This window comes from Acartia tonsa, chromosome 1 (assembly GCF_053477335.1).
Source record: "Acartia tonsa isolate MP-2025a chromosome 1, ASM5347733v1, whole genome shotgun sequence".
NCBI classification, from domain to species: Eukaryota; Metazoa; Arthropoda; class Copepoda; order Calanoida; family Acartiidae; genus Acartia; species Acartia tonsa.
Genome location: NC_137260.1, coordinates 14,957,218 through 14,981,485, shown reverse-complemented (window position 1 = coordinate 14,981,485; position 24,268 = coordinate 14,957,218). Strand labels below are relative to the sequence as shown.

Sequence of the window (24,268 nt, the reverse complement as noted above, 5' to 3'; positions counted from 1 at the left end):
TAAACCGAATGAATTCCTCGTTTTAGGAAAGCTTTACATATGTCCCAGGATATTTTTCGGCTACTTATTTTTAGATGTAAGCCCTAAGTCTGTTTTCTGCCGCTTCCATACACATTTCAATACAAAGTCCCTAGAATCGAAGGGCGCAGTCGCAAGTAAATTAAAAAGTATCAATTTGCCATTGAATGTTTCTACAATATAAAGATTAGTTTTAAGATAATATTATACGATAAGTAAAAAATAGTTAATTAATTTATGCTGTATTACTTCTAATTTTATGCTCAAAAGTGTAATGCTGTAAATAACTACAAATTTTTTTAAAAAGTTTTAAAATTTTTTTCAATATTATTTTCCTTAATTCTTGGTTAAGTTATTTTAAACTAGCGGATACGCCCTTGAGGCCTGTAGGGGCACTTATTAGTTTTTATAATGAAAAAGAAACATACAATTTTGTTTTGGGGGGTCAATTTTTAGAGAATTTCTTCTGGAAATGTTATAAACTTCCCAGGAATTATTAAAAGCTAAATTGTAAATAAGAAAAACCATGTTGGTTCAGCGGCTAGCAAGATCCTTTTGTATACTCTGATGGATACCTAGACATCATGTTACTTGTATATAAGGATGAAGATTTCTTCTTCAGTTTTATGTTAATCAAAAAAATTAAACTTCAAACCTTCAAATGTGTAGTACTACAGGGTGCGCCACATAAAACCGGACTTTTTCTAAATTGTAAACAAATTAACATAAAATCGTCAATTTTAAAGATTTTATTAAATTTTAAAAACTGGGAAGCAAACTAGGTATATGACTATTAGATCATTGAATAAAATCGCCGCCAGCATCAATCACTGCCTCTACCCGCCTCCTCAACCGCCGGCAGTCCCAGGTCAAAATGTACTTGTCCAAGCTGGCGAAGTTCTCCTTGATAGTGGCAATGAGGGAGGTCTTTGTGGTATGAGCACGTCTATTGGTGCATGCTTTAAAGTAGCTCCAGGCCCAAAAGTCCATTGAATTAAGATCGGGCTGCTGGGAGGCCACATTTCCTTAGGATTGTGAGTAACCGCAGGATCCAAATTCACCAAACTTTAACGCTACCCTTTGACACGGAGGCCTTTATTTGGACCACAGTTAAGCTAGAACGACGTTCTATACCTTTTTGGAAATGGCATGAAGATTCAGCTAGGGTTGTCAGCGCAATCTATAGTCTAAAATGAATTTTTAAGTTCCATATGGGTCTTTAACGTCGAGAACCGAGAAATTTTCACGATTTTACACGATTTTTGACGTTTTTGACATCTCTAAATCTGCCACGTTTCACTTTGCCGGATTACTACAGCCAAGCCATTTTAGATAGAGAGCTCTAGTCTTTTTTAGTGTCTTACTTATGTATCTAACAGTATCCCCAGTAAGTTGCATAACTCTACATCACCTACAGATGGGCTGAGGTCCGATTTAGTGGGCCCTAGTCGAGAATCCAAATTATATCACCAGCGCGTTTCGAATCTGCCTTGTTAAACATAAGCGCGGCCAGCTCGGAGTGCGAGCCCATCTTAGTCCAAAGATTTTTTGTGCTAAAAGGTCATTACCTAAGCTTTATATATTGGGGTCAAACGTCCTGATTGGTCAAGTAGTTTTGACGCTATGACCGTTTGAAAAAAGTCCGGTTTTATGTGGCGCACCCTGTATATTTTGTAAGCTAAGTTTAATCTTTTATGAACAAGGTTACAAGCCAAACTAAGCAAAATATTAAGATATATAATCATGTAATAGAACATTAGACTTTTTCACGAAGTTTACACAGGTAAAGGTGTAGTTTTGGGATATAGATAGAATAAATGATTTTAAAACTCAATATGCAAACTCTCTTATGAAAATTGTTGTTTTATTCTTAGTTAAATGATAAAAATAATATTTAAAGAATGATATGGTTTATAATATTTTTTTTAATTTGATTTTTGTAATATTAATTCCTAGAACCATTAGGTATAATGTTAAAAGCGAAGCATCTCTGTAATAAAATCTTTAAATATAAATATGACCACATTAAGCATGATGTAATGAAGCAAACCTGGAAGTCCTCAGTTATAGAATACCTGCGCTAATAAAAGTTGAAAAGTGCTCCTTTTATATAATATTACATTGGTTTAAAGTGTGCATGCCATATTTCCTTTACTTCCTTCCTTAGATGAGCTACACCCTTTAATATGTTTACCAATTACGAGATTAAATTTTTATAGTGTTGTTGGTTGTTTAGATGTCGTCTTGTATAGAAATTTTTATGAATGTTTTAAGATCTAAATATTAAATAGGACAAAACAACTGATTTTTTAAAGTGGCATGATGAGTAATTTGTAGAATTTAAACGTCTCTAGTATGTAGCGGTGAAGTGTAGATTCAAGACTGACACTTTTTTGATTACGAGCCAACTTGTTAACATACATGTGCCGCAGGTTTCAAAACATGAAAAGAAAAGAATTATTAATATTATGTCTATCAAATGATGGACTTAAGTCTAACTGTCTTAAATTACCTTAGGTTAAAATCCTTTCTAATAAATGGTAATTATGTAATTGTAAAACCAAGATGATTAAACTACCAAAACTTTGAAAGCCAACGAATTAGAGAACACCCTACGTTACATAATCATGTAAAAATCTAAAATAATGTTTTTTAGTTAGAAAGCTTTTCTTTAATTGTTGTCTATGTGTTAATAGTCATACCAATAAGAGAGAAATTACATAGAGAGTATTTTTTACTAGGATAGAAAGATGGTTACAGGGTTACCAAGAACTAATGAGGAAGGTAGATAATGAAAGTTAATAAACAAGGATGACAACATCCATATGAGATAAACATAAAATGTATGAAAAAAGACAATAAAAGGAATTTAAAAATGCAAAAGAAGTTAAGATCTTAAGTAACTAATAAAGCGATAGAGTTTTCCATTTTATAGACGCTTCACTTAGTGTCCAGAGCGGTTTTAAGCTTTTTTATATCTTCTCCACTAATATATTTAAAATCATACAAATAATATATAGAAATACAAATAGAAGTACATAAAATAAAATTATAGAGTAGCTTACCATTTAAAAATGTTATCGAGGCCTTGAATAAAAAAACCTGTAGAACGAGGTTTTACGCTCTTTTACGTGTGTATGTGTGCGTGATTGTGTGTGTGTGTTTTAGAGCATTTAACGTAACATTTAATGTATGAATACTTTATTGGAGTTCTTTTCTATTTCTTTAGTTATAAAAAACCATACTAAGAGTCAACAGTTTAAATTTTTTAGATCCTTACTTTTATTTAAGGAAACGTCCTTGATTTAAAACTCAAAATGAGAATGGTAATCTTTCTTAATTTTTAAGGGACTTTAAAACATTTTTTTTATATCAAATGTATTTAAATCGTGCATAATTACAGTCATGCACATCTATTTTTCTGTATTGATTTTTTTAGTGTATAACGTCCTCTATTTTGACAATTATTAATATAGTTTAAACTTATCGAATCAAAATTTGTTTAACAGTTACATAAGAAATATGCAGGTTTGAAGTCATATTGTGTTTTAATCAATATATGAATTAAATTTTAACACTATATTTATAAAAGTATTTACTAAACCTTTTGCAATTAAATATATTCAACATACTTCATAAGAGTTAACTAACCAAAACGCATAAAATTCTGATAACAATAAGAAAATAAAAATTGTGTCAAACGTTTGATAAAATAAACATAAACATATTTATTTGGGCATAAAAAATTGACAACCTAAATCCTAATCAGTTCTGCCCGGGTAACTATGAATAGATCATTATGGATCTGTCTACTTTGCTCAAAATATATTATGTAGCTTGAACATTTGTATATCATTAGTATATCAAACCAGTGGCGTGTACAGGTTATTTTGTCAATAGGTTTCTTGAACTTGATGGGGTAAAGGAGTATGAAGGGCTTGAAGGTTTTTTTTCTATTGTAAATTGCACATTGACTCAATAATGAGGTTATGTCTAACTATTTTCCTTCCATCCTCACCCTACTCCGTAAAAGTAATATATATTGTACATTGCAATTAAAACATAATAAAAAGATAAATCTACATTAATTAAGTTCATGATCAAGATACATTTTATCAAATTTATCATATGTATTTATATTTGTAGCGTGAAGTTATCAGTATCCATATTGGACAGGCTGGGGTTCAGATGGGCAATGCTGCCTGGGAGCTATTCTGCCTGGAACATGGTAAGATTAGATTAAAATATAGACGTACAAGGTGGGGGTAAAGTGTTATTTAACGCCCCCACCCCCCCCAAAAAAAAAAAATAAAAAAATAAAAAAAAAGCCTGGACGTTTGATATCATTAGACCACCCCCCCTCCTTAGTCCTTTGAAACCCCTCAATTACCCCCCCCCCCCCATTAAAGATTTAAAGCTTTTAGGTCCATGGTTACAGATCTATTACAAAAACAAATAGATTTTAAATACTTTTATCAAGAGGGAAATCTAACTTAAAATTTAATTTGTAACCTTTTTATTATTCGTTGGCCTAGAAACTTATTAAACATATTAACTAATAATTATAAATTACATACTTATTACATATTAACTACACAAATGACATTCTTGTTCATTGTCCTTAGGACTGTTCATCAATTTATCGTTTATCATCTGATCCCTTCAGATCCCTAGCAAATTATCCCTACTAAGCTGTTACAAAGTCGAATACTCAACTTCAATAAAATATTTTTTTTTAAAACATTAAAATGTACTTTTTGCCTCCCTTTCTATTGATTTCAAAGTTATTGACCTCTAGTTTAGTATTTAACTTTTTAATAAGTATTATCTTTTCCAATTAGAATAAAATTATACATATATTTTCTTTTTTTAATTAAAATAATCAATGGTTATTATGATAATTATTTTGACCTTCTAATTAAAACGGATCAAATGTTCTAGAACTAATAAATATTTTACAGAAGCAAGGACGTTTGTGTCTATTTTTAGTAAAATATGCGGTCAACTGAAGACAGTGATAAAAAGAAGGAAAAATTATAAATGAAAAGAAGAAAAAAAGAGATGATATAATATCGACCTTGCATCTGTACTAAAGCGCAATGTGTTCATTCTATTCTCCATAACCCACTAATGTATATTTGTAGGTATCTATCCAGATGGTTTGATGCCTTCAGATGATTCCGTAGGTAATTTATTTTTTTTGGCTTGCTGGGCTAACTCTAACGTTATCAAGTTTAACAAATGAAAATGTCCATTATATACAATATATATGTCTTATTTTGTATCCTAATACAAAGTAGTGGTTTTTTTTGTCTGTAGCTTACAATTTGGACAAATCTCCATTTTAGGGAAGCTTCAAATTGGTATTACTATTGGGATTTTAGGCTTTTTCAATTATGAGATATAGATCTGGTGATGGTCTTAGGCTATTTTGATGCCCTTTTTGATACACAGCCCCTTGATGCTAGAGGCGCAGCTACAAGTTTAAATATAATTAATAATATGTAAGTCATGTTACTCTGTTTATTTTTTCATATTTTTTTGTGTCTTTTAGGAATTGCAGATGATTCTTACAACACTTTCTTTTCTGAGACCAGCTCTGGAAAACATGTTCCCAGGTAAACTGTGTATAAGGATAGGTCAATGAGAACTAAAAGTTCAATATTTTTTTAAAATCTTTCAAATTCACAATAAGTCTTTAAAAATTGTAAACCTTCTAAATCCAGATATATATCATTTGATATGCTTTTGAATTTTTACATTTCTATTAAAACATCCCTTTTTATATAATGTAATACAATCATAATTTTTTTTCAGGGCAATCTTTGTTGATCTAGAACCATCAGTTATTGACGAGGTAATTATTTTGATACATATCAGGGATTCGAACTTTTAATTCATAAAAGTTGTATGGCTTTAGGAAAGACTTTTCAGTGCTTTCTCTAAACATGACTAGCGAGCACAGAACTTTATCCCCATTATTTTTGAATTATAATGAGAAAAAAACAGAGTCGTAGTTTTTAACCTGCCCTAAATTTCAATCCACAAAAACAGTAACTAAATTTAGAAGCAAAATTTAAATTAAAGGGAAGACATTGAAATTTTCAAGAAATAGTTTATAAAACAATTATTATTGTATTTCTTCTTTGTTACACATATTTTTTCTACATACATGTCAACCAAACCTACATTTTTTCATGCAATTTAAAATGTTGTTATTATAATAAAAAATGCTTTCCTTTTGTAATGTTTGGATAGTTGTTAAAGCCTTATAATAACAATTTATGTTGGATTTCCCCATCATGTCGAGTGCTTTGACAATGGATGTAGAAAATACGTGGATATTATGACAGGGGAAATTTGTCGTCAACTGAGCTTGCTAACATGGAACTCGTTTATTAGTTAATTCGTTCATTCAGTATGAGGGGTAAAGGGGTGGAAGGGGACAGTCAAATATTTCAGCCCGCTTCTTGTTTTACTTTACTATAGAACATGGAAATCTGGTGTAAGACCCATGCAATAATATATCCATTGCTTTGACAAATATAACCTTCAAATTATATTTGGTTCATTATAATTACAATTTGACACAGTTTACCTTATTGATTTTTTTAACTTAAAGATTTTTGTTTCAAACCAAAAAACTTTTTATACTCTATTAAGAAGCCATACTGTCTAATCTAAATAGTTTTAATTATTCGTAGGGAATCTAAGTAACCACCCACCTAAATAAATTGTCAACCCCACTAACAACCTGAATTCTTTCCGGTTTTTTTTTCGAGGGGGTAAATAATCTTACTTGGAATTCAACCGTAATTAATTAGGGGGAGAGGGTTGTTAATAGTTATTTCTCGCATCGTATTATAAACGGCTTTCCGCGGATATAGAATGTACAATTATGAGATTAAAACTAGTTTTTTTAGCCCCGAGGTGACGAAGTCACCGGCTAAAAAAACTAGTTTTAATCTTATGATTGTACATTTCTATATTCGTAGAAAGCTGGATATAATACGATGCTAGACATAGTTTTTTTGTATGGATGAGAACCGGTTCCTATCCACCGGATTCGAATGAATACGAGAAATAATATTACAATTACCCCTTTGGGCGGTTTTAAAGGGGACACTTCAACCCTAGGTATGTTTTCATTAAAATTATTTTCAATTTTTAAATAATATCTTGAAGAAAGTAAATTTAAATATTTCAACGGAGATACTTATACCAATTTTATTTTTTTTAAATGTAATTATCGAAATTAATACATACGTTTGTTTAATTGTGTAGGTTTAGACTAATTTTTTATTAATCATAGAAAATATTTTGTGTTCATTAAAACAAGGAAACATAATTCTTTAAAGCGAAGCTAAATTATACAAAGCAACAAAGTTTTTAAAATGAATTATTCATAATATGAACAAGTCTGGCTTTTATTAATTATTAATATGCTTCTAAGCTTTTAGATTTTACCTAATTGTTATTGAATTATTCAAACAGGGTTTTAATCGCACATGAGGGATAGGAGGAGGGTAAACCATTCCCTTGCAAATTAGGTTAGGGATGTAATCTTTTCCTCAGCGGGAATAGGAAGCAGGTGAGGGGGAGATAAAACAACTACTTGCTGCAATATCCCTCCCCAAACTACATTTTTTTTGGGGGGGGGGGGATGAAGCACCTACCTTTAGATAGCATTCTTATAGCTATTGTAGTTATTCTTGTTGATTTCAGCTATTCGTTACGACGAAAGGACAGAAACGCCATAGTTGTATAGAAAGTTTGCTTATGAAAAGACCCCCAAAACCCAATAACATAATAACTATGTGTACCAACACAACTAAACAAACACACACAGGGAGCCAAGTAATGGATTTTTTTATATTGATTTTTGTTAAAGAGAAGCTACTATAATATATAGTAATTTCTGACATTATGCAATACATTTGATCCATTAAAATTTCTTCAGAAAAAAAATAACGATTAAAGTAGAAAAATAGAATAAAAATGCTTTTTAAGAAGCAGCTTACAGTGCCTGTTAAAAAATGGCGTCATATAATACAAACAACCATTGCTAGGCCAGTATACATTTTACCATTGGTCAATTACTATGTATACTGGCCTATCATTGGTCATTTATGTTATATGACGTCATTTTTATTAGGCTATATTAGCAGTTTCCTTTTTTATTTAGATTTGATTTGTCTTTTGGTTTAGATTCGAACAGGCACCTACAGACAACTATTTCATCCTGATCAGCTTGTCACTGGCAAAGAGGTTTGCATTCTTAAATCTTACATTTCAATTCCCTCGTATGGGTGATGTTGCTGTCCACGACATTTTATTGTCAGGTCCAACAATTAAGGGTAAATAAATGTCATCCAAACACTCGGGGTATTTGGTGAAGTAAAATTCCAACAACTATCTCTTTGATTGCATAACCATTATCTTGAAGTCTTAACTTTGCATGGTAATCTGAATTTCAATGCTGCACATCTCATATATCCATACCATTCTTACCCTTTTTAGCCATGATTCTTAAATCTTTGTTAATCTTCTTCTTAAAACTAGATTTGTCTTGTTCAATCAGACATGCAGATTTAATAAATATTTAATTTGATTTAAATTATTAATCGTTCAGGAAAGTATTCAATAATTTAAGAAAATTTGATAGAGGTATGGTAGAACAAGAAGATATATAAATATATTCCCACAAAATATATAAAAAAAACTTTTCGGTTCAGTGAGTCGAGAGATCTCTGCATAGGCAGAAATTTTAAAATATTTGAATTCAAATAAAATCACTAAACTTTAAAGTGAAATCGAATTTGTTCTAATTTAAACAGTAGAATACATAATTTCAAAGACTATTTACCTACCTATTATTGTAATATGTTTGTATTAGCGGCTACGCCCCTAGAAACCTCTTAAAGTACTCCCAGCTTTCTTCAACTGTAGTTTTAAAAAGGAATTTTTTTAAAAAAATTGTTGGGTAGTGTAATTTTTTTCTAAGGGCGATTTTTCTTGGGGAGGGTGGAGGTAACCTCTCAAAATAGTTATAAACATTCCCAGAACCTATGAGAAATTTCCTTGTAAAGGAGAAACATATAAGTTTAGTTTTATCGAGATCCTTCGGTACAGACAAACAGATACATAGATATCATTTATTTTTTTGTAAGGATCTGCAATATAAGGTTAAATATCTTTAAAATTGTGATTCCATCTAATGTTTTACAAAATTCCATAAAATCTAATTATGTATTTTTATAAGGATGCTGCAAATAATTACGCCCGAGGTCACTACACCATAGGCAAAGAACAGATTCAGTTGACAGTGGATAAAATTAGACGAATGGCAGAACAAGCCCAGGGTCTACAGGTACAATAAGCTTGACAGAGATTCGTTTTGTTGGAAACACCATGCCATTTTAAGGTTCTACAATATACAAGCAATGTATATTTTTTTCTTCAAACTATCTGTCACCATCAGTTTGAAACCTACCTGAAACTGTGCTGTTGACTAGAAAGGGTGGGGATGTTGGACTGTAAATCCATCTGATTTTATAAACCTGTCTATTATACGTTGGCTTAAAAATGTTGGGGACTTTTATCAAATCTTCATTTGTTAATACAAAATACCAGTGTTTAATCGTTTTTTTTTAAGAGAAGCTATTTTTTACCATGTTTAACATAATCTATAACATTGGATTATATTAATAAAAATTTGTTTTGAGTTTTTTTCTAGTTTTGTGCTTCTATATAAAAATAATATTTTTCCAACAGGGATTTCTGGTGTACCATGCTTTTGGTGGTGGCACAGGGTCCGGATTTACATCCCTACTTATGGAAAGGTTGTCTGCTCTTTATCCAAAGAAATCCAAGCTGGAGTTTGCTATTTATCCAGCACCCCAGGTATGTTTTTCATATATGTGAAGTGGTGACACGTTCAAATAGACCAAATATATTACAAGTAACGAGTTACTATAAAAGCAGAAAATTATAGAGAATAACACAATGCAAAGTTAGAAAGATATGTTTATTGCATTAAAACTAAGACAATATATACTAAAGGATTATTACAATGCATGATTAACAGGTAAAGTACAGGTTTTGAGTTGCCCCGCTCCCCATGGTAGTTGGGAGTAGGGGTACCTTCACCCTTAACCGTTCCTGAATATCTGATCATTATACATATGTATGAATGAAAAAGAACAACTTTAAAACATTTAGGAAAGCTAGATAGTATTAATTATTTAGATGGCTCCAGCTATAGTAGAGCCCTACAACGCAATACTATCAACTCATACAAGTTTGGAGAGTGTTGATGTTTGCTTTTTAGTTGATAATCAGGTATAAATATCGCTTGTTTTCAAAATGTAATATAAAATTTTATTTGCATTTTCATTATTTCGAACTTTTAGCGTAGAAGCAAAACATAGTGTATGCTATTGGGCAAATCGGACAACAAAAAACCACAACCTACAAAAAGAAGACAGATCTACATACACTAATTAATACACCGGTCCAATAAGAAGCTTGATTGTAAATGAAAACTGAGCAGTTAGGGAGATCCCTTGCTACACACAGACAGGCAGACAACCAATTACTTGTTTACAATCATATTTAAGAAACATATTTAGGCTATTTAATAATCTAAAAAAGTTAATATTATAAGTTTAATATGAATTGCATGTAACTCCTTATATTATTTAGGCTATATATGAGATTTGTCAACACAACCTCGGAGTAGACAGGCCTACATACACAAATCTTAACAGGATTATAGCACAGGTAAAAAAAAGAAGAACCAAAATATTGCCTTATTTAACCCACCCTGATAGAAAGTCATTTTTAGTTGAAGAACTTTGAAGTACTATTTAGTAATTTACGACTAAAATATTTAATGAAAATTTGAAAATATTTTTTAGGGTTTTAAAAACCTTACAGCTAAGCATTTATTCATAAACAAATATACATATACATAACCTATAAATAAGTTTCTTTTAAGATCTAGCTTTAATTATATTTTAGAATAGTCATTTCTTAAATTAACAAATATTTAAAACTATTATTTTGTTTATTCACAAAAAATGAAAAGAAATAATTTATATCAGTATTTGTTAAGTAATGAATATTGACAAATATTCATTTATTCTTGGATTGCAAAACCACCAGAGGTTTAATGATGCTTAGGAATTTGTTTCTTATGATTATTTTAAAAAATGTACTTAAAAACTGAACAAAAGGTAATGACAGTTTTTTTTCCGAGAAAAACTTGTATACTATTTAGGTGGTCCTAAAATTCTTATTCGTGGGTTAAAGAAAGACCTATCCCTCTGCTTTTAAGATTGATAAATCTATTATTTTTTCAGATAGTATCATCCGTAACAGCCTCTCTAAGATTTGAAGGAGCTCTGAATGTTGATCTGAATGAGTTTCAACATAATTTGGTTCCTTATCCCAGGTGGATTTGCAGAAAGATAAACATAAACTGAAAACACATATTTCAATATCTTTTTTCCCTTTTCTAATATTACACAATTCAAAGTAATAAAAGTTTTAAATTGTTCTTTGAGGCTGTAAATTAATTCTATTTCAAATTGCTGAAAATTTAGATATTTCATTGGCATAACATTGTCGTGGAACTTGTTTTGTGCTGTAACGCAATGGAAGTGGGTAAGAAGAAGGAGGGGGAAAAAGATGTGGGTTGCTGGGATATTTTTTCACTTATAATTGTTTCTCAGAATCCCTTATCCCTTATTTAAATATAATTATATTTTATTTGTTTACCAAAAAAATAAAGCTATAAATACCAATTAATTTAATTTCAGGATTCACTTTCCTTTGGTTACCTATGCGCCTATTATTTCTGCTGATAAGGTGGGATTTACTTGATTTAAAGGGATAAGACAATAATTGCCGATAAATTAATTAACATCCCCAATCATGTTACACAAAATTACTCCTTCTGTAGATTACAATTAGTGGATGAAACGTTTGTACACTCAACATAATGAGAAAAAAATCAAAATTCAGAAAAGTCCCCAAATTTCTTAAGCCAACCAAAACACTGAATTCGAGGCACATCACTTTGGGTCAAAGCCACTAGTAACAAAATATAAGTATAAAGTACTAGCGACAAGCCTCTAGAAACACTTACGGGAAGGGGAAGGGTGGAAGTCGACCCTCCTCGTTTGATTTAATTTTTAAATGAAAAAGTAATGCAATGTTAAGTATTTAAGTATATGGTGTTATAATATTTTTTACTCGAACTTGCAAATAGACATTTGATCAAAAACAGTTTTTATTGTTAGGCATTTCATGAGAGAATATCAGTTGATGAAATAACATCAGCATGCTTTGAGCCAGGCAGCCAAATGGTAAAATGTGATCCCAGGTATGAGAATGGATATAAAATACATGGCTATTGTAAGAGTTTCTTGCATACCCTGATGAAATGATTCTCCTAGCTGGCTAGTATAACGATATCCCCCTCCGCCTCCTCTTATTCCATCCCAATCTTTAACCAAGGAGGAATGTATTGACCAAATTCTCAGAAGTATAGCAAACTAAATGGGCGATAAAAAAATCCCCAGTCACAATATCCACGTATTCTAGTATATCCATTGGTATGAGTTATAGTCATATAATATGTCGTCTTTATTCAATATATTTCTTAATAAATTAGTTTCAGGGTGGAGGGTGATATTTGAAATAAATTACACTTGTACCAACAGATTATAACTGAGCTATACTTCTCGTTGGCTCAAACACTTTTAATGTATATAATAGAAGAACGTTTAATTTTGCTGATAATTTGTCGTTTCTTGTCTTATCCATAATGATCACTGATTAATTGAAAAGGTTATGTAGTTGATAAAAATTAATCATATACATATAAAGACTTGAAATTGCAACAGAAAATATTTAAATTTCTTTAAAATCTATGTGTTTAAATTTTTGTATTGTAGGAGAGGAAAGTACATGGCCATTTGTATGCTGTATAGAGGAGATGTTGTGCCAAGGTGAGTATTCAGCTATCCATGGCGGTTTCCCTCTCATTGATATAGACCACAAATAAAGTTTTAATAAGCCCTGTAGGAATAGTATCAATAGAAATGGGTTACACATGGCTACAGCCCTCTATAGGAGCAACATTTATGTTTTATTTCAAGTTAACCCTTACAGCTCGGGCCCCAATTCCCACCTTAATAGCCCCCCCCCCCCCTCTATCTTGGCTCCTGTTACAGATAAAGACGTAAAATTTTTTCTGGTGGTTCATGTGTAATTTTAGAGAAAATTACCTTTTCTAGTCATGACGGCCAGGCCGCTCCTTAGCCGCTTTTTAGCGGCCAGCCGCTAAATTTTAAAACAGCTATAGAGCGGCCAATTTTGCAGCTGGGATGACCAAATTTTAGGACGAACTTTTATTTTTCATAACAAAAAATTACTTTTTCTGATCATCGCCGAAAAACGGCAAATAACGGAAACCGCCATTTTCGGCGGTTACGGCGGTTGGCGGCGCCAATTAATATTTTTATCTGTTTGATGTTGCTCAAGGATTTACTAAAAAAAAATATAGGTCTCTAGCTGTAATAGAAGCCACGATATTCATGATATATGTCTGTAGTAAAAGCCGGACAAAAATCGGTCATAAAGTAGGTCAGGGAGCGGTCAAACGGTCATAACACAACTTTTCTCAGAAGGTCATTGATATCTAAGTATTCAAAAAAAAATTTTAGGTTTCACCTTATACACAAAAGTCATAATGTAGAAATTAAGATTTATTTAGAATTTTTTTCTAATTTTGGTGCTACCCAACCGACTTTGACCGGACACCACGACCGACACAGACCAGATATCCTAATAAAATCAACTCTTGCCGATGTATAATTACTAAACTTAAAAAGTCATGAAGTCACAGCACTCCATCTTACCTACAAAAAAAAATGAGATTGAAAAAACCGATCTGTAAGGGTTAAAAGACGGACAAACTTCGGTCAAGCTACATTACTAAACATTCAATTGAAAATTATTTAAATTTTTTTTCTTAAGAGATGTAAACGCTGCAATAACAAAGATAAAACAGCAAAAGAGCATCACTTTTGTTGACTGGTGCCCGACTGGGTTTAAAGTTGGTATCAACTACCAGCCACCAACTGTGGTTCCTGGCGGGGATCTAGCTAAGGTGAGCAGAGCAGTATAAAGTAGTCGGATGAGTGTCAGTGTCCTACATAATTCCCATTTATACAACATTGGGGAATAGTCTCTTTCGTAACATCGCCCCATGAGGGGCGATGCGTCGTATTTTTAAAATGGCTTTTTATAGTTTATTTTAGGTTAGGTTATATTGGGTTAGGTGATTGCCTCATAGGGTTAGGTAATTGGCCCCGCAGGGGCTAAAAATAGGAGAAAAGCTACTGTGAAAAATACTAAGAATCGCCCCATAAGTTGCGATGTTACGAAAGTGACTATACCCCAACATTGTAGTTCATATAAAATCAAAATATACGTGGATACCGAGAAAAAATTGTCGTCAATTTTCGTTACTAGTATGGAGATCACTTATTGTTCAGTTCTTTCAACTAGTTAATGGGGAGAAAATGGGGTGAAGAGGGTGGATGAGGTTGGGAGAGATTTTTATTCGTGCCAGCTACAAGTTTCACTTTATTTGAGTCCATACTTATCTGATGTAAGATCAAAGTTTAATAACAAATCCATTAAGACAAGACTGTACTTGCTTTTTAGAAATGTTGCCTGATTGTTAAGTTCAGGTTATTACATTTCTCTGAGATAAAACGACTCCTTCCTAAACTTAAAGTAAAGTTTACATTAAATTTTTTAACTGATATTTATTATTTTATTTCCACTAGGTGCAACGAGCAGTGACTGCATTGACAAATACGACAGCTGTGTGTGAGGCTTGGGCCAGATTAGATCACAAATTTGATGTCATGTTTCAAAAGAGGGCTTTTGTATTCTGGTATTATATCTCATTTCTGCTTTCTTATTCTATGTATAATTAGACTTTGATGGAAATATATTTTATGTTAAAGTATTTTCTCATAATAATACTAGTAGCTGCGCCCTTACCATATAACGGCTTTGTATTTGAATATTGGAAAAAGAAGTATAAAAGTATGAAATAAGAAATATGAAACCCACCAGGACAATTACTAATTATAGTTCTACACTATAATTAAAATTCCAGTATGGTTTTGAAGCCGGTTAATATCCGCTGGATTAGAACCGGTGCTCAGCCATATTAGGGACAATTTTCCAAGTAAATTAAAATAAAATCATAAAATTTATAACAATCATGTTAACCCGGGCCTACGGCTCCTCAGGGCTGACATATTTTTGTTTTAATATCCGCGGAAAGCTGTCTTTAATAAGATGCGATAAATTACTATTTATTTATCTATCTACCTTAGGTATGTTGGTGAAGGAATGGAGGAGGGAGAGTTTACTGAAGCCAGAGAAGATTTGGCTGCTCTTGGTATGTATTAAATATAACCCGTAAACGTGGCTCTACACGGAGGGCACACTCTCGTCGTCGGAGAGGTGATAGGTTCGAATCTTGGCCCGACACCGCGTCATAACTAAAGACGTTAAAAATGGTTCCTACTACTGCTATGTTAAGAGTTCGACAAATTAGTTAGTGTAGGGGAAATGCCTTGGTCCATAAACATGTGTAACTCATTACCATGTACAGTTAAGACTTCTCAGATAATGGCCGTGTAATCAAAGGGTTGTATTAAACGTAAATGAAATGACACATGTTTTTTTCTCAGATACTTTCAATATTAACAGTTATACTAGTAGATTACTGTATGATGTAATAATGGATATAGGATAGGATATGTTGATAATTTATCGTCGATTTAGGTTTATTTATTGGCCAGTTTGTTAATCCAGTAGGGGGTAGGGGGTAATCGTTATTTTAGTCAGCTGCGAGCATTATTTCAGTATAGTACATAAAAATCTGATGCAACATCCAAGTAATAATATATCGATTAATGTAAGATAAGCATTTGTTGACCAATGATATGCCTTTTTGAGCTTCGCTTCTTGTGGATGCTATCATTCTTGTTAATGTCCTGGAACCATGATTTTTGAAAGTTAATGTTTCTTCTTTATTAAATAGGGATGACAAGATCCATAAAAGCGAAGCACTGAAACGGTAAAACAAACGGACATTAACACCTGTATAGTGTCAGAACTGAGTATAAGAGAAGTATACCAGTCGAAGCAAAATATTAAGTAAATTTGTTGAAAAACTGCTTGATACAGGATAATGTTTATGGACATACTTACATTTTTAGGACTTGATTATAGAGTCGCTTCAATTATATTATTGTAATTTGTTGTCACAGGAATCAATATACCAAAAATTAGATCAAACGGATAATTAGATCACATAAAAATTATTTGTTAAAAAAGTAGAAAAATCAACATGTTTAAAATAGACGTACGGACATTCTGGTAATGATTAAGAGTTGCTAAGCTTTAAATCGTACCTAACTACTACAGGAATCACCATGCAAAGTTTGAAATCGATGGGACAATTCTAACATGCCTAAATTAACGATAAAAAGCTATCAGTCTCGGGTGGACGGACGGACCGACCATAATTATAGAAAAGCTTCGCTTTTAAAATACAGTCACAAAAAATGTTTGTATGTCCCTCTTGTTTTTGTTGTCTTCCTTATTACTAAACATCCGTACGTGTTTTCTTGAAAAAACTAAATCAAACAAATGACATTTACTTTTTTTGCATGATAGGATTTCATGAAAAATGTATTATTCTCTACTTCAAATTTAGGACAAAAATATAATTGTATCATTTCATTGGCGTGGACTAGCATTTCTCCAGGGGGGTGGGGTTGATTTTCAACCCATCCACCCACGCCCTTGGTGTTGAGGGCATCTTGAGCGGATTGGTTGATGTAAAAGACAAATAGCCAAATACTTTAGTTATTCTAATAATTTTCCGTTTTCATTTCAAAGTAAATGATTTATTTTTTTGAAGAGGAATAACTTGAGGTTTTGGGGTCAAGAGGTTGATATGACACTATTGACACTCAATATAAGGCTTATTTAGAATGTTGGCCATGTTAGTTAAACTGTTTTGTGGTTGAGAAAATTTGATTTTTTTGGAGGGGGGGAGGGGGGTAAGTTATATTACTTCAGGAAACACTGATTACGCCCTTGGTAACTGTACTTTATTGTACTTTACTTACTCTACCTTCAAACTTTTCTGCAAATAATGAATTTGTTTTTATCAAATTGCACAAAATTATTCTTTCTTGCCTTTTTTTAAAAACTTGCATTAAAATTTGGTTTGCAAATAATTTCAGTTTTTTTTCTTTCAACCTAATACAATAGTTGATAAAATAAGGTAAAACAAGTTCCAAGACAATTTTATGTTCTAGGAATGATCCTGCAGGTAATGATTCGTTTCAAGAAACTTCAAACTCTTTGACTTCAAATTTTGAACTTTGAAGTTTTTTTAAGGACAATCCTGTTTATGAAAAATATGAATATGTAAAAGGACTTAATAATATTATATTTTCAGAACTTTACTACAAAGAAGTATCAGAGGACCGTCCTGATTATGAAGAATATAAATATGTAAAAGGACACTACCTACCTAAATAATTATATTATATTTTCAGAACTTTACTACAGTGTTTTTTTTTATGAGCACTTTTTTGAAAGCAATTTTACCCCACTTATAGTTATCAGAATTTAATGATTAATGGCTTATTTTCTTCGTTTTTTAAGGGAAATTATGAAACAACAAAAAGAATTACAGTTTTTGTTGAAAAAGTACAGTAAAGTTGAAAATTAAAAACTTAGGTGTCAACATCTAAAAATGGTTTTAGCGCATTTTTCTTATGCTCAAATAATCAACCTTTTGCAAGAATGGCTGCTAAACACTTCAAAGTTGAGATATAGAGCTAAAAATGTATACAGATACTATTAGGGACATGTACTAGAACATATCAAAGTTTGAAGGTCATATCTCAACCAGGGAGGGAGTACTGGCCCCCCAAAGTCGACTACAGAAAATCCATTTTTTTAAGAAAAATGCGCTAAAACCATTTTTATATGTTGACACCTAAGTTTTTAATTTTCAACTTTACTGTACTTTTTCAACAAAAACTGTAATTTTTTTTGTTGTTTCTTAATTTCCCTTAAAAAACGAAGAAAATAAGCCATTAATCATTAAATTCTGATAACTATAAGTGGGGTAAAATTGCTTTCAAAAAAGTGCTCATAAAAAAAACACACTGTACAAAGAAGTATCAGAGGACAGTCCTGATTATGAAGAATATAAATATGTAAAAGGACACTACCTACCTAAATAATTATATTATATTTTTAGAACTTGATTACAAAGAAGTATAAGAGGACAGTCCTGATTATGAAGAATATAAATATGTACAAGGACACTAACTACCTAAATAATTATATAATATTTTCAGAACTTGACTAAAGAAGTATAAGAGGACAGTCCTGATTATGAAGAATATAAATATGTACAAGGACACTACCTGCCTAAATAATTATATTATATTTTCAGAACTTGACTACAAAGAAGTATCAGAGGACAGTCCTGATTATAAAGAATATAAATATGTAATAGAACACTACCTGCCTAAATAATTATATTATATTTTCAGAACTTGACTAAAGAAGTATCAGAGGACAGTCCTGATTATGAAGAATATAAATATGGAAAAGGACAATACCTGCCTAAATAATTATATAATATTTTCAGAACTTGACTAAAGAAGTATAAGAGGACAGTCCTGATTATAAAGAATATAAATATGTACAAGGACACTACCTGCCTAAATAATTATATTATATTTTCAGAACTTGACTACAAAGAAGTATCAGAGGACAGTCCTGATTATCAAGAATATAAATATGTAATAGGACACTACCTGCCTAATTATATTATATTTTCAGAACTTGACTACAAAGAAGTATCAGAGGACAGTCCTGATTATAAAGAATATAAATATGTAATAGAACACTACCTGCCTAATTATATTATATTTTCAGAACTTGACTACAAAGAAGTTTCAGAGGATAGTCCTGATTATGAAGAATATGAAGATTATCAAACTAGATAGATAATTCGCCTTTCTGCTAAATAAAACTAAAATTCGACAAAAATGTACGCAATTGGAAAATTTGATCCTTTTTTTTTTTTTTTTTTTTTTTATAAAATGTACAGAAAAACAGATTCGATTTTGAATGATAAAATAATTATAATAATTTTAATCATTGGCTGTTTAAAATTAATTTACAATATATTTATTCTATTTTAGATTTAGTTCATTACTTTTCATGTTTATGAATAATTAGTCATGCAATTAAAAGCTGATAAGGGATGTAATTGAAATAAATTGAAAATAAATAAGGCTGGGTAGTTTTTCCTCTGTTTGTTTCTTTGTGACAGGTTAGGTTAGGTTTTATTGTGTACTAGCTATCCCTTCAGTGTTAGGGACCCCTGTAGGAGTTAGACATATAAAAAAATCAACAGAACTTATTTCAATTTATATAAAAATAAGGGGAGGTGTTCAGTGTTCGACAAACACTATGATTAAAATCACCAACACTTTCTATAACAATTGTTTAAAACAATAAAAAGTTTAAAGAATATGTTAGGATTCTTGTGAACAAATTCAAATACAAAACAAATAAAATAGTAATAAACAAGAAAAAATTTTCTTTAATGCTAACGAAGCTTTTTGAAAATAATTGTATTGAATAATTGATAAAGTATAAATTTTCTTTTGTAAAAACTTTTATGTATTTAGTTATCCTCATATAAAAGTAACAGGATTATATCTAGACAACTCTAGCTTAAGGTTTTTCTATTACGGTGAATCTTTTATAATTCCGGAGTTTATACTATTTTGAGGGAGGTTACCTATACCGTCAGAAAAGTATTTGCCCCGCGCCTTTCCAACAAGAGTCCCTAAAGGCACCTAGGGACTACGCCGCTAGTAGCTTATAAAGAAGCAGCGTTACAAAAAAAGAACTATCGTGTCTCAAAACGTGCTTGACCAACTGTAAATTGCGTGGAAAATTATAATCTTGCGTCAACGAATTAATCAAGTATTATGTGCAAATTTTGGATCTATTCCATACTGTTTTCAATTATTTTAGGTGCGTTATATTTTTATTTTTTAGTAGCGAAGCTACTCTATATTTCAGTCCGTCAGTCCGTAACGCTATGGGGGAAATTGGATTTACTCAGCTCCTATAAAAGATAGAAAGCTGAAATTTTTTGACAACATTCCCATCATTAAGGAGCACAATTAAGTATAAAACATCGATGGCAGTAGGACCGCTTTTTAGCAGGTTTTATGCTATTTTTGTATTTTTCTCATTTTTCTCCATATCTTCAGTGTTTATGGTGCGATTTTCAAAATTTGTTCAGTTATATATATCTAAATTAAATTTCCAGTCGTTTAAAGAAAACATCTATGACGGTCAGACTGCCTTTAAGTAGGTTTTAGGCTTTTTTTTGTATTTTTCACATTTTTCTCCATATCTTTGGTGTTTATGGTTCGATTTTCAAAATTTTTTTAGTTATAGATATCAAAATTAAATTTCCTGTCCTTTAAAGTTTTAAAACTTTTTTGGGATATCATTATCAAAATAATTTTTCTCATTGTTATGAGCATCTTTTATGTAATTTACTTTGACCGTCATCATTATACAAATAAAACAGGGTTTCGTGTTTATTTTCTCCAATAAATCAATTAATAAATACACTTCAAATCTACTTGTACATATTACCATCCATGATTTTATTTTTTATGCTTCGCTACTTATGGATGTTGCCATCCTTGTTATCTATTTTTCTATCATAAAATTTAGGAAATTTGAAATAACCAACCAAATCTTATAAGTTTTTTTGGGTAGCCTAGTATTTAGGGTTTTCTTATTCGTACATAGAAATATGTGAACTGTAGGAAACTTTAACTCATGGGTTAGCTAGGAAATTTTAAAGCCAGATGCCCAATTTTAATTACTAATTTAAGTTTTATTCTGCCGTATGCGAATTTCATATTAAAGTATCAGGTTTTTATTGGTAAATAAAACTGAAATAGAAAATTATAACTCACTTTTAGGTTTTCGCTAAATCAATAAAACAATCTAATTTTGAATTAGATGTTTGGTTATGTTCAGAAAACCACAGTAGTTATTTATCGTATCGTATTTTCCGCGGATAGTAAAATGCAAAATTATTTGTTAGCCCTGAGGAGCCAAAGGTCCAGGCTAACAAAACTAGTATTAATTTATGATTTTTATTTCTATCATCGTGGAAAATTGTCTTTAATACGATGCCATACATGATATTTCCGTATGACTAAGAACCGATTTTGATACTGGAAATCATTTTATTTCTGATAGATTCAAATTGCATTTCCATGATTTCATATGTCATAAAATCGTAGGAAACTTATCAATAATTCAGCATTACTTTTACAGTAAGACTACCCTAGAACTAACTTTGTAAAATATTTATTGACTTGTCTTTGTGTTTAAAAAGGGCAGGAGCTAGGTGGGAGAAAAATTGCATTACCAAATTCAAGACCTGAACTTCTTTATGTCTATGATCAATATCTTGTATCACAAAAAAGGAATGTTGTTATACTTGTTAGAAAGTTTATAAATTTTTTCGTGATGTACTTTCATTGGATGATCGATCATTTCAAACTTTATTTTTAAAATGACAATCATACTGTAATTAAGATAAATTATCTACTATGATAGAAATAGAAATAGATTAAAAGAATGGATATTTTCATAAAGTACAGACAGGCAAACAGGCGAAAGTGAGTTATAGAGCAGAATAACTATTTCCAGAAATATGTATTTTTTTGCAGCTGAGTAAATTACTTAAAACTCTAACGTTCTCCATATGCATATTGTCGGCTTTATTAAGAAGTATATTATTTTCTTTAGGTCTGGTCTGCTAGTTTAGCAAAAAAAGGTAATGACATTCGGCACCTCTACCGAAATTAGTTAGAAAATTTGAGTTGGTTGTAGTACCCAAAGGCAATAGATGCAAATTAATGATCAATAGGTCCATTGTCATGATGTATAAATTAAATTAATGAATTCAGCTATCGATTTGTTTACCAATTATTTTAAAAATGAACCAAAATTTAAAATTTCTAGCTGCATTGCATATTTATATCTGTTACTAATTACCTAATCGTACTAATTTATTGTCAACTTTGACCTGATGTTCATCATATATCTACTTTTATTTATATAAACAAATATTTACAACACAAACTTTAATAATTTAATACTTTGTCACATGGCAGAAAAGAGATAAATGTTCTACATTTTTTTTTATATTTAGTTCCGATATATTTTTTTATGATTCGAATCTTATTTTGCTAACTACTCAGATTATCATTAAACTAAACAAATTAATGGTTATAAATTGAGAAGTAATTAGTAGTTTGTTTAATTAGACTGCTAGCTGCGTTTGTGAATTGTGCTGCAAATTGATTTTATTCGGGTACAGCTACCAAGCATAGGGTTGAAAACAGGAATGATTGTGATATTGGACTGTAAATTACACTGGTACCTAAATTTCTATTATCTTGATATATTTTCCGTTTGCTAAATATCTTGGGATACTTTAATTGAATTTTACTTGCTTTGTTCTAAATTTGTAGTTTCCAAACTTGTCTATAGTTTCATCCCTTAGGATATTTTTATTTATTTATAGGGATATCAGTGTTTGTCATCATTGGGGACGTTATAGTCCATTGTCTTAACCCCTCAATCCTAGTTTCTGTCCCTGGTCACATATTTAAATTGACAGCAATGCGTCATTTTAAAACCATTATTATATTATTTCGGTTTTCACCTTTTTAATTATTTCTAACTTGAGAATTTATATACATATAGATATTTATTTGTATTATTTTCTATTTTGTGTTAATGTTATGATAAACCAAAAAATTGAAAAGTAAGGGGGTGGGGGATAAGTTTTAATGCCCAGATGGAATCTCTAAACCAACGGGGCCTTTACTCTTAACTGACCTAAATCTTTTGGGCTACCCAATGTACCTAATCTATCTTGAATTCAGCCTGTTTTTTTTGTTTCCGTGCTCAACAAGTCACTTTGAGGGAAACCGCCTTTTTTTGTGTGTAAATGCAACAAACATTATTTCACTGAATCCAAATGAGTGACAACCTTTTTAACTTTAAATGCATAAATTACAGTAGCATAGCTTCTTTACAATTACTTTTATACAATAAAAGAAAATAAATTATAAACATATCACAGTTGAATCGCTAAAATTAATTTTATATTGGAACCAAATCCCGAAACTTAAGTACCTTCTACTCCTATGTCAAACTCTTAATGTCTTAACAAACTTAAAACAACCTTTTTTGGGGGAAATTACACGAAAGAATTGTAATTTATCAATTGTATTATAGACAGCTTTCTGTGGATATTAAAATGAAAAATTATAAGATCAAAACTAGTTTTGTTGGACCAGAGGGATCTGGGCTTCTAATCCAACTGGAAAAAAATATCTTTAACTTTTATATTTTTTATTATTTATAAGCTTAAAACCTTGAGAAATCAGACAAAAATAGAAAATATCTAAAATTTTCCAGCCTACTATTGAATGCCACTTTCAAGTTAAATATAAAATTATATTTGCAAAGCGAATAATCAAGGAGGGAAGGAACAATTAATTTACATAATAAAAATAATGAAGAAAGAAATACTAAATCGATTACTATGATGTCATAATAGACGTAGTAAATTGTACATAGAGGATTCATAAATTAAAATATTTCTTTGAAAGGTTATGTATTATTCTACCAATGCTTACTATTCTCATTGAAATCTGGTTTGAGAGGATTGTAATCACAAAATAAACTAAACCCTGTCATGGGATATTACAAAATTTTCAGATCCCAAACCAAGTAGTTTTTGAGAATCTAATAGACAAAATACCAAAATAAGAATAAAATGAAGTTTTAAATGGCCTTCCAAATTTTAATTAAGGGCGTTTTTGACACCCTTCTACACGCCTATGACAAAGAAATAGAGTTTATTTTCAGTATAACTTTAAAAATATTTGTAATAGAAAAGTTAGAAATAGAAAAATAAAACGTGAATTGTTTTTCTTCTATAAATATCTATATTTATTATTAGGTCTAAATTTTATGCAGAGATAGTTTGCTG

General features: G+C 30.9%; 1 protein-coding gene across 2 annotated transcripts; it reads left to right on the top strand.

The window, feature by feature from the left end:
• Positions 1–3,159: 3,159 nt before the first annotated feature.
• On the top strand, positions 3,160–19,832 carry LOC145313529 (tubulin alpha-1 chain-like). Of its 2 annotated transcripts, none has more exons than XM_080152972.1 (18): positions 3,160–3,344; positions 4,165–4,246; positions 5,163–5,204; positions 5,573–5,636; positions 5,836–5,875; positions 8,227–8,286; positions 9,281–9,388; positions 9,793–9,921; positions 10,267–10,359; positions 10,723–10,800; positions 11,382–11,473; positions 11,841–11,889; positions 12,324–12,406; positions 12,981–13,034; positions 14,065–14,197; positions 14,883–14,992; positions 15,444–15,508; positions 19,087–19,832. In XM_080152972.1, exons 1-18 carry the CDS (start codon positions 3,336–3,338, stop codon positions 19,155–19,157), a joined length of 1,362 nt encoding a protein of 453 aa, XP_080009098.1. In that variant the 5' UTR covers positions 3,160–3,335; the 3' UTR covers positions 19,158–19,832. The 2 variants fall into 2 exon arrangements, with proteins under 2 accessions (XP_080009098.1, XP_080009108.1); XM_080152982.1 differs by lacking the exon at positions 3,160–3,344 and adding an exon at positions 3,519–3,546.
• The last annotated feature ends 4,436 nt before the right edge of the window (positions 19,833–24,268 follow it).

Excerpts from the sequence above, each read along its gene's own strand:
- LOC145313529 (XM_080152972.1), top strand. Across the intron at positions 11,890-12,323 it reads CTATTATTTCTGCTGATAAG|GCATTTCATGAGAGAATATC; the intron begins GTGGGATTTACT and ends TTTTATTGTTAG. Across the intron at positions 12,407-12,980 it reads ATGGTAAAATGTGATCCCAG|GAGAGGAAAGTACATGGCCA; the intron begins GTATGAGAATGG and ends TTTGTATTGTAG.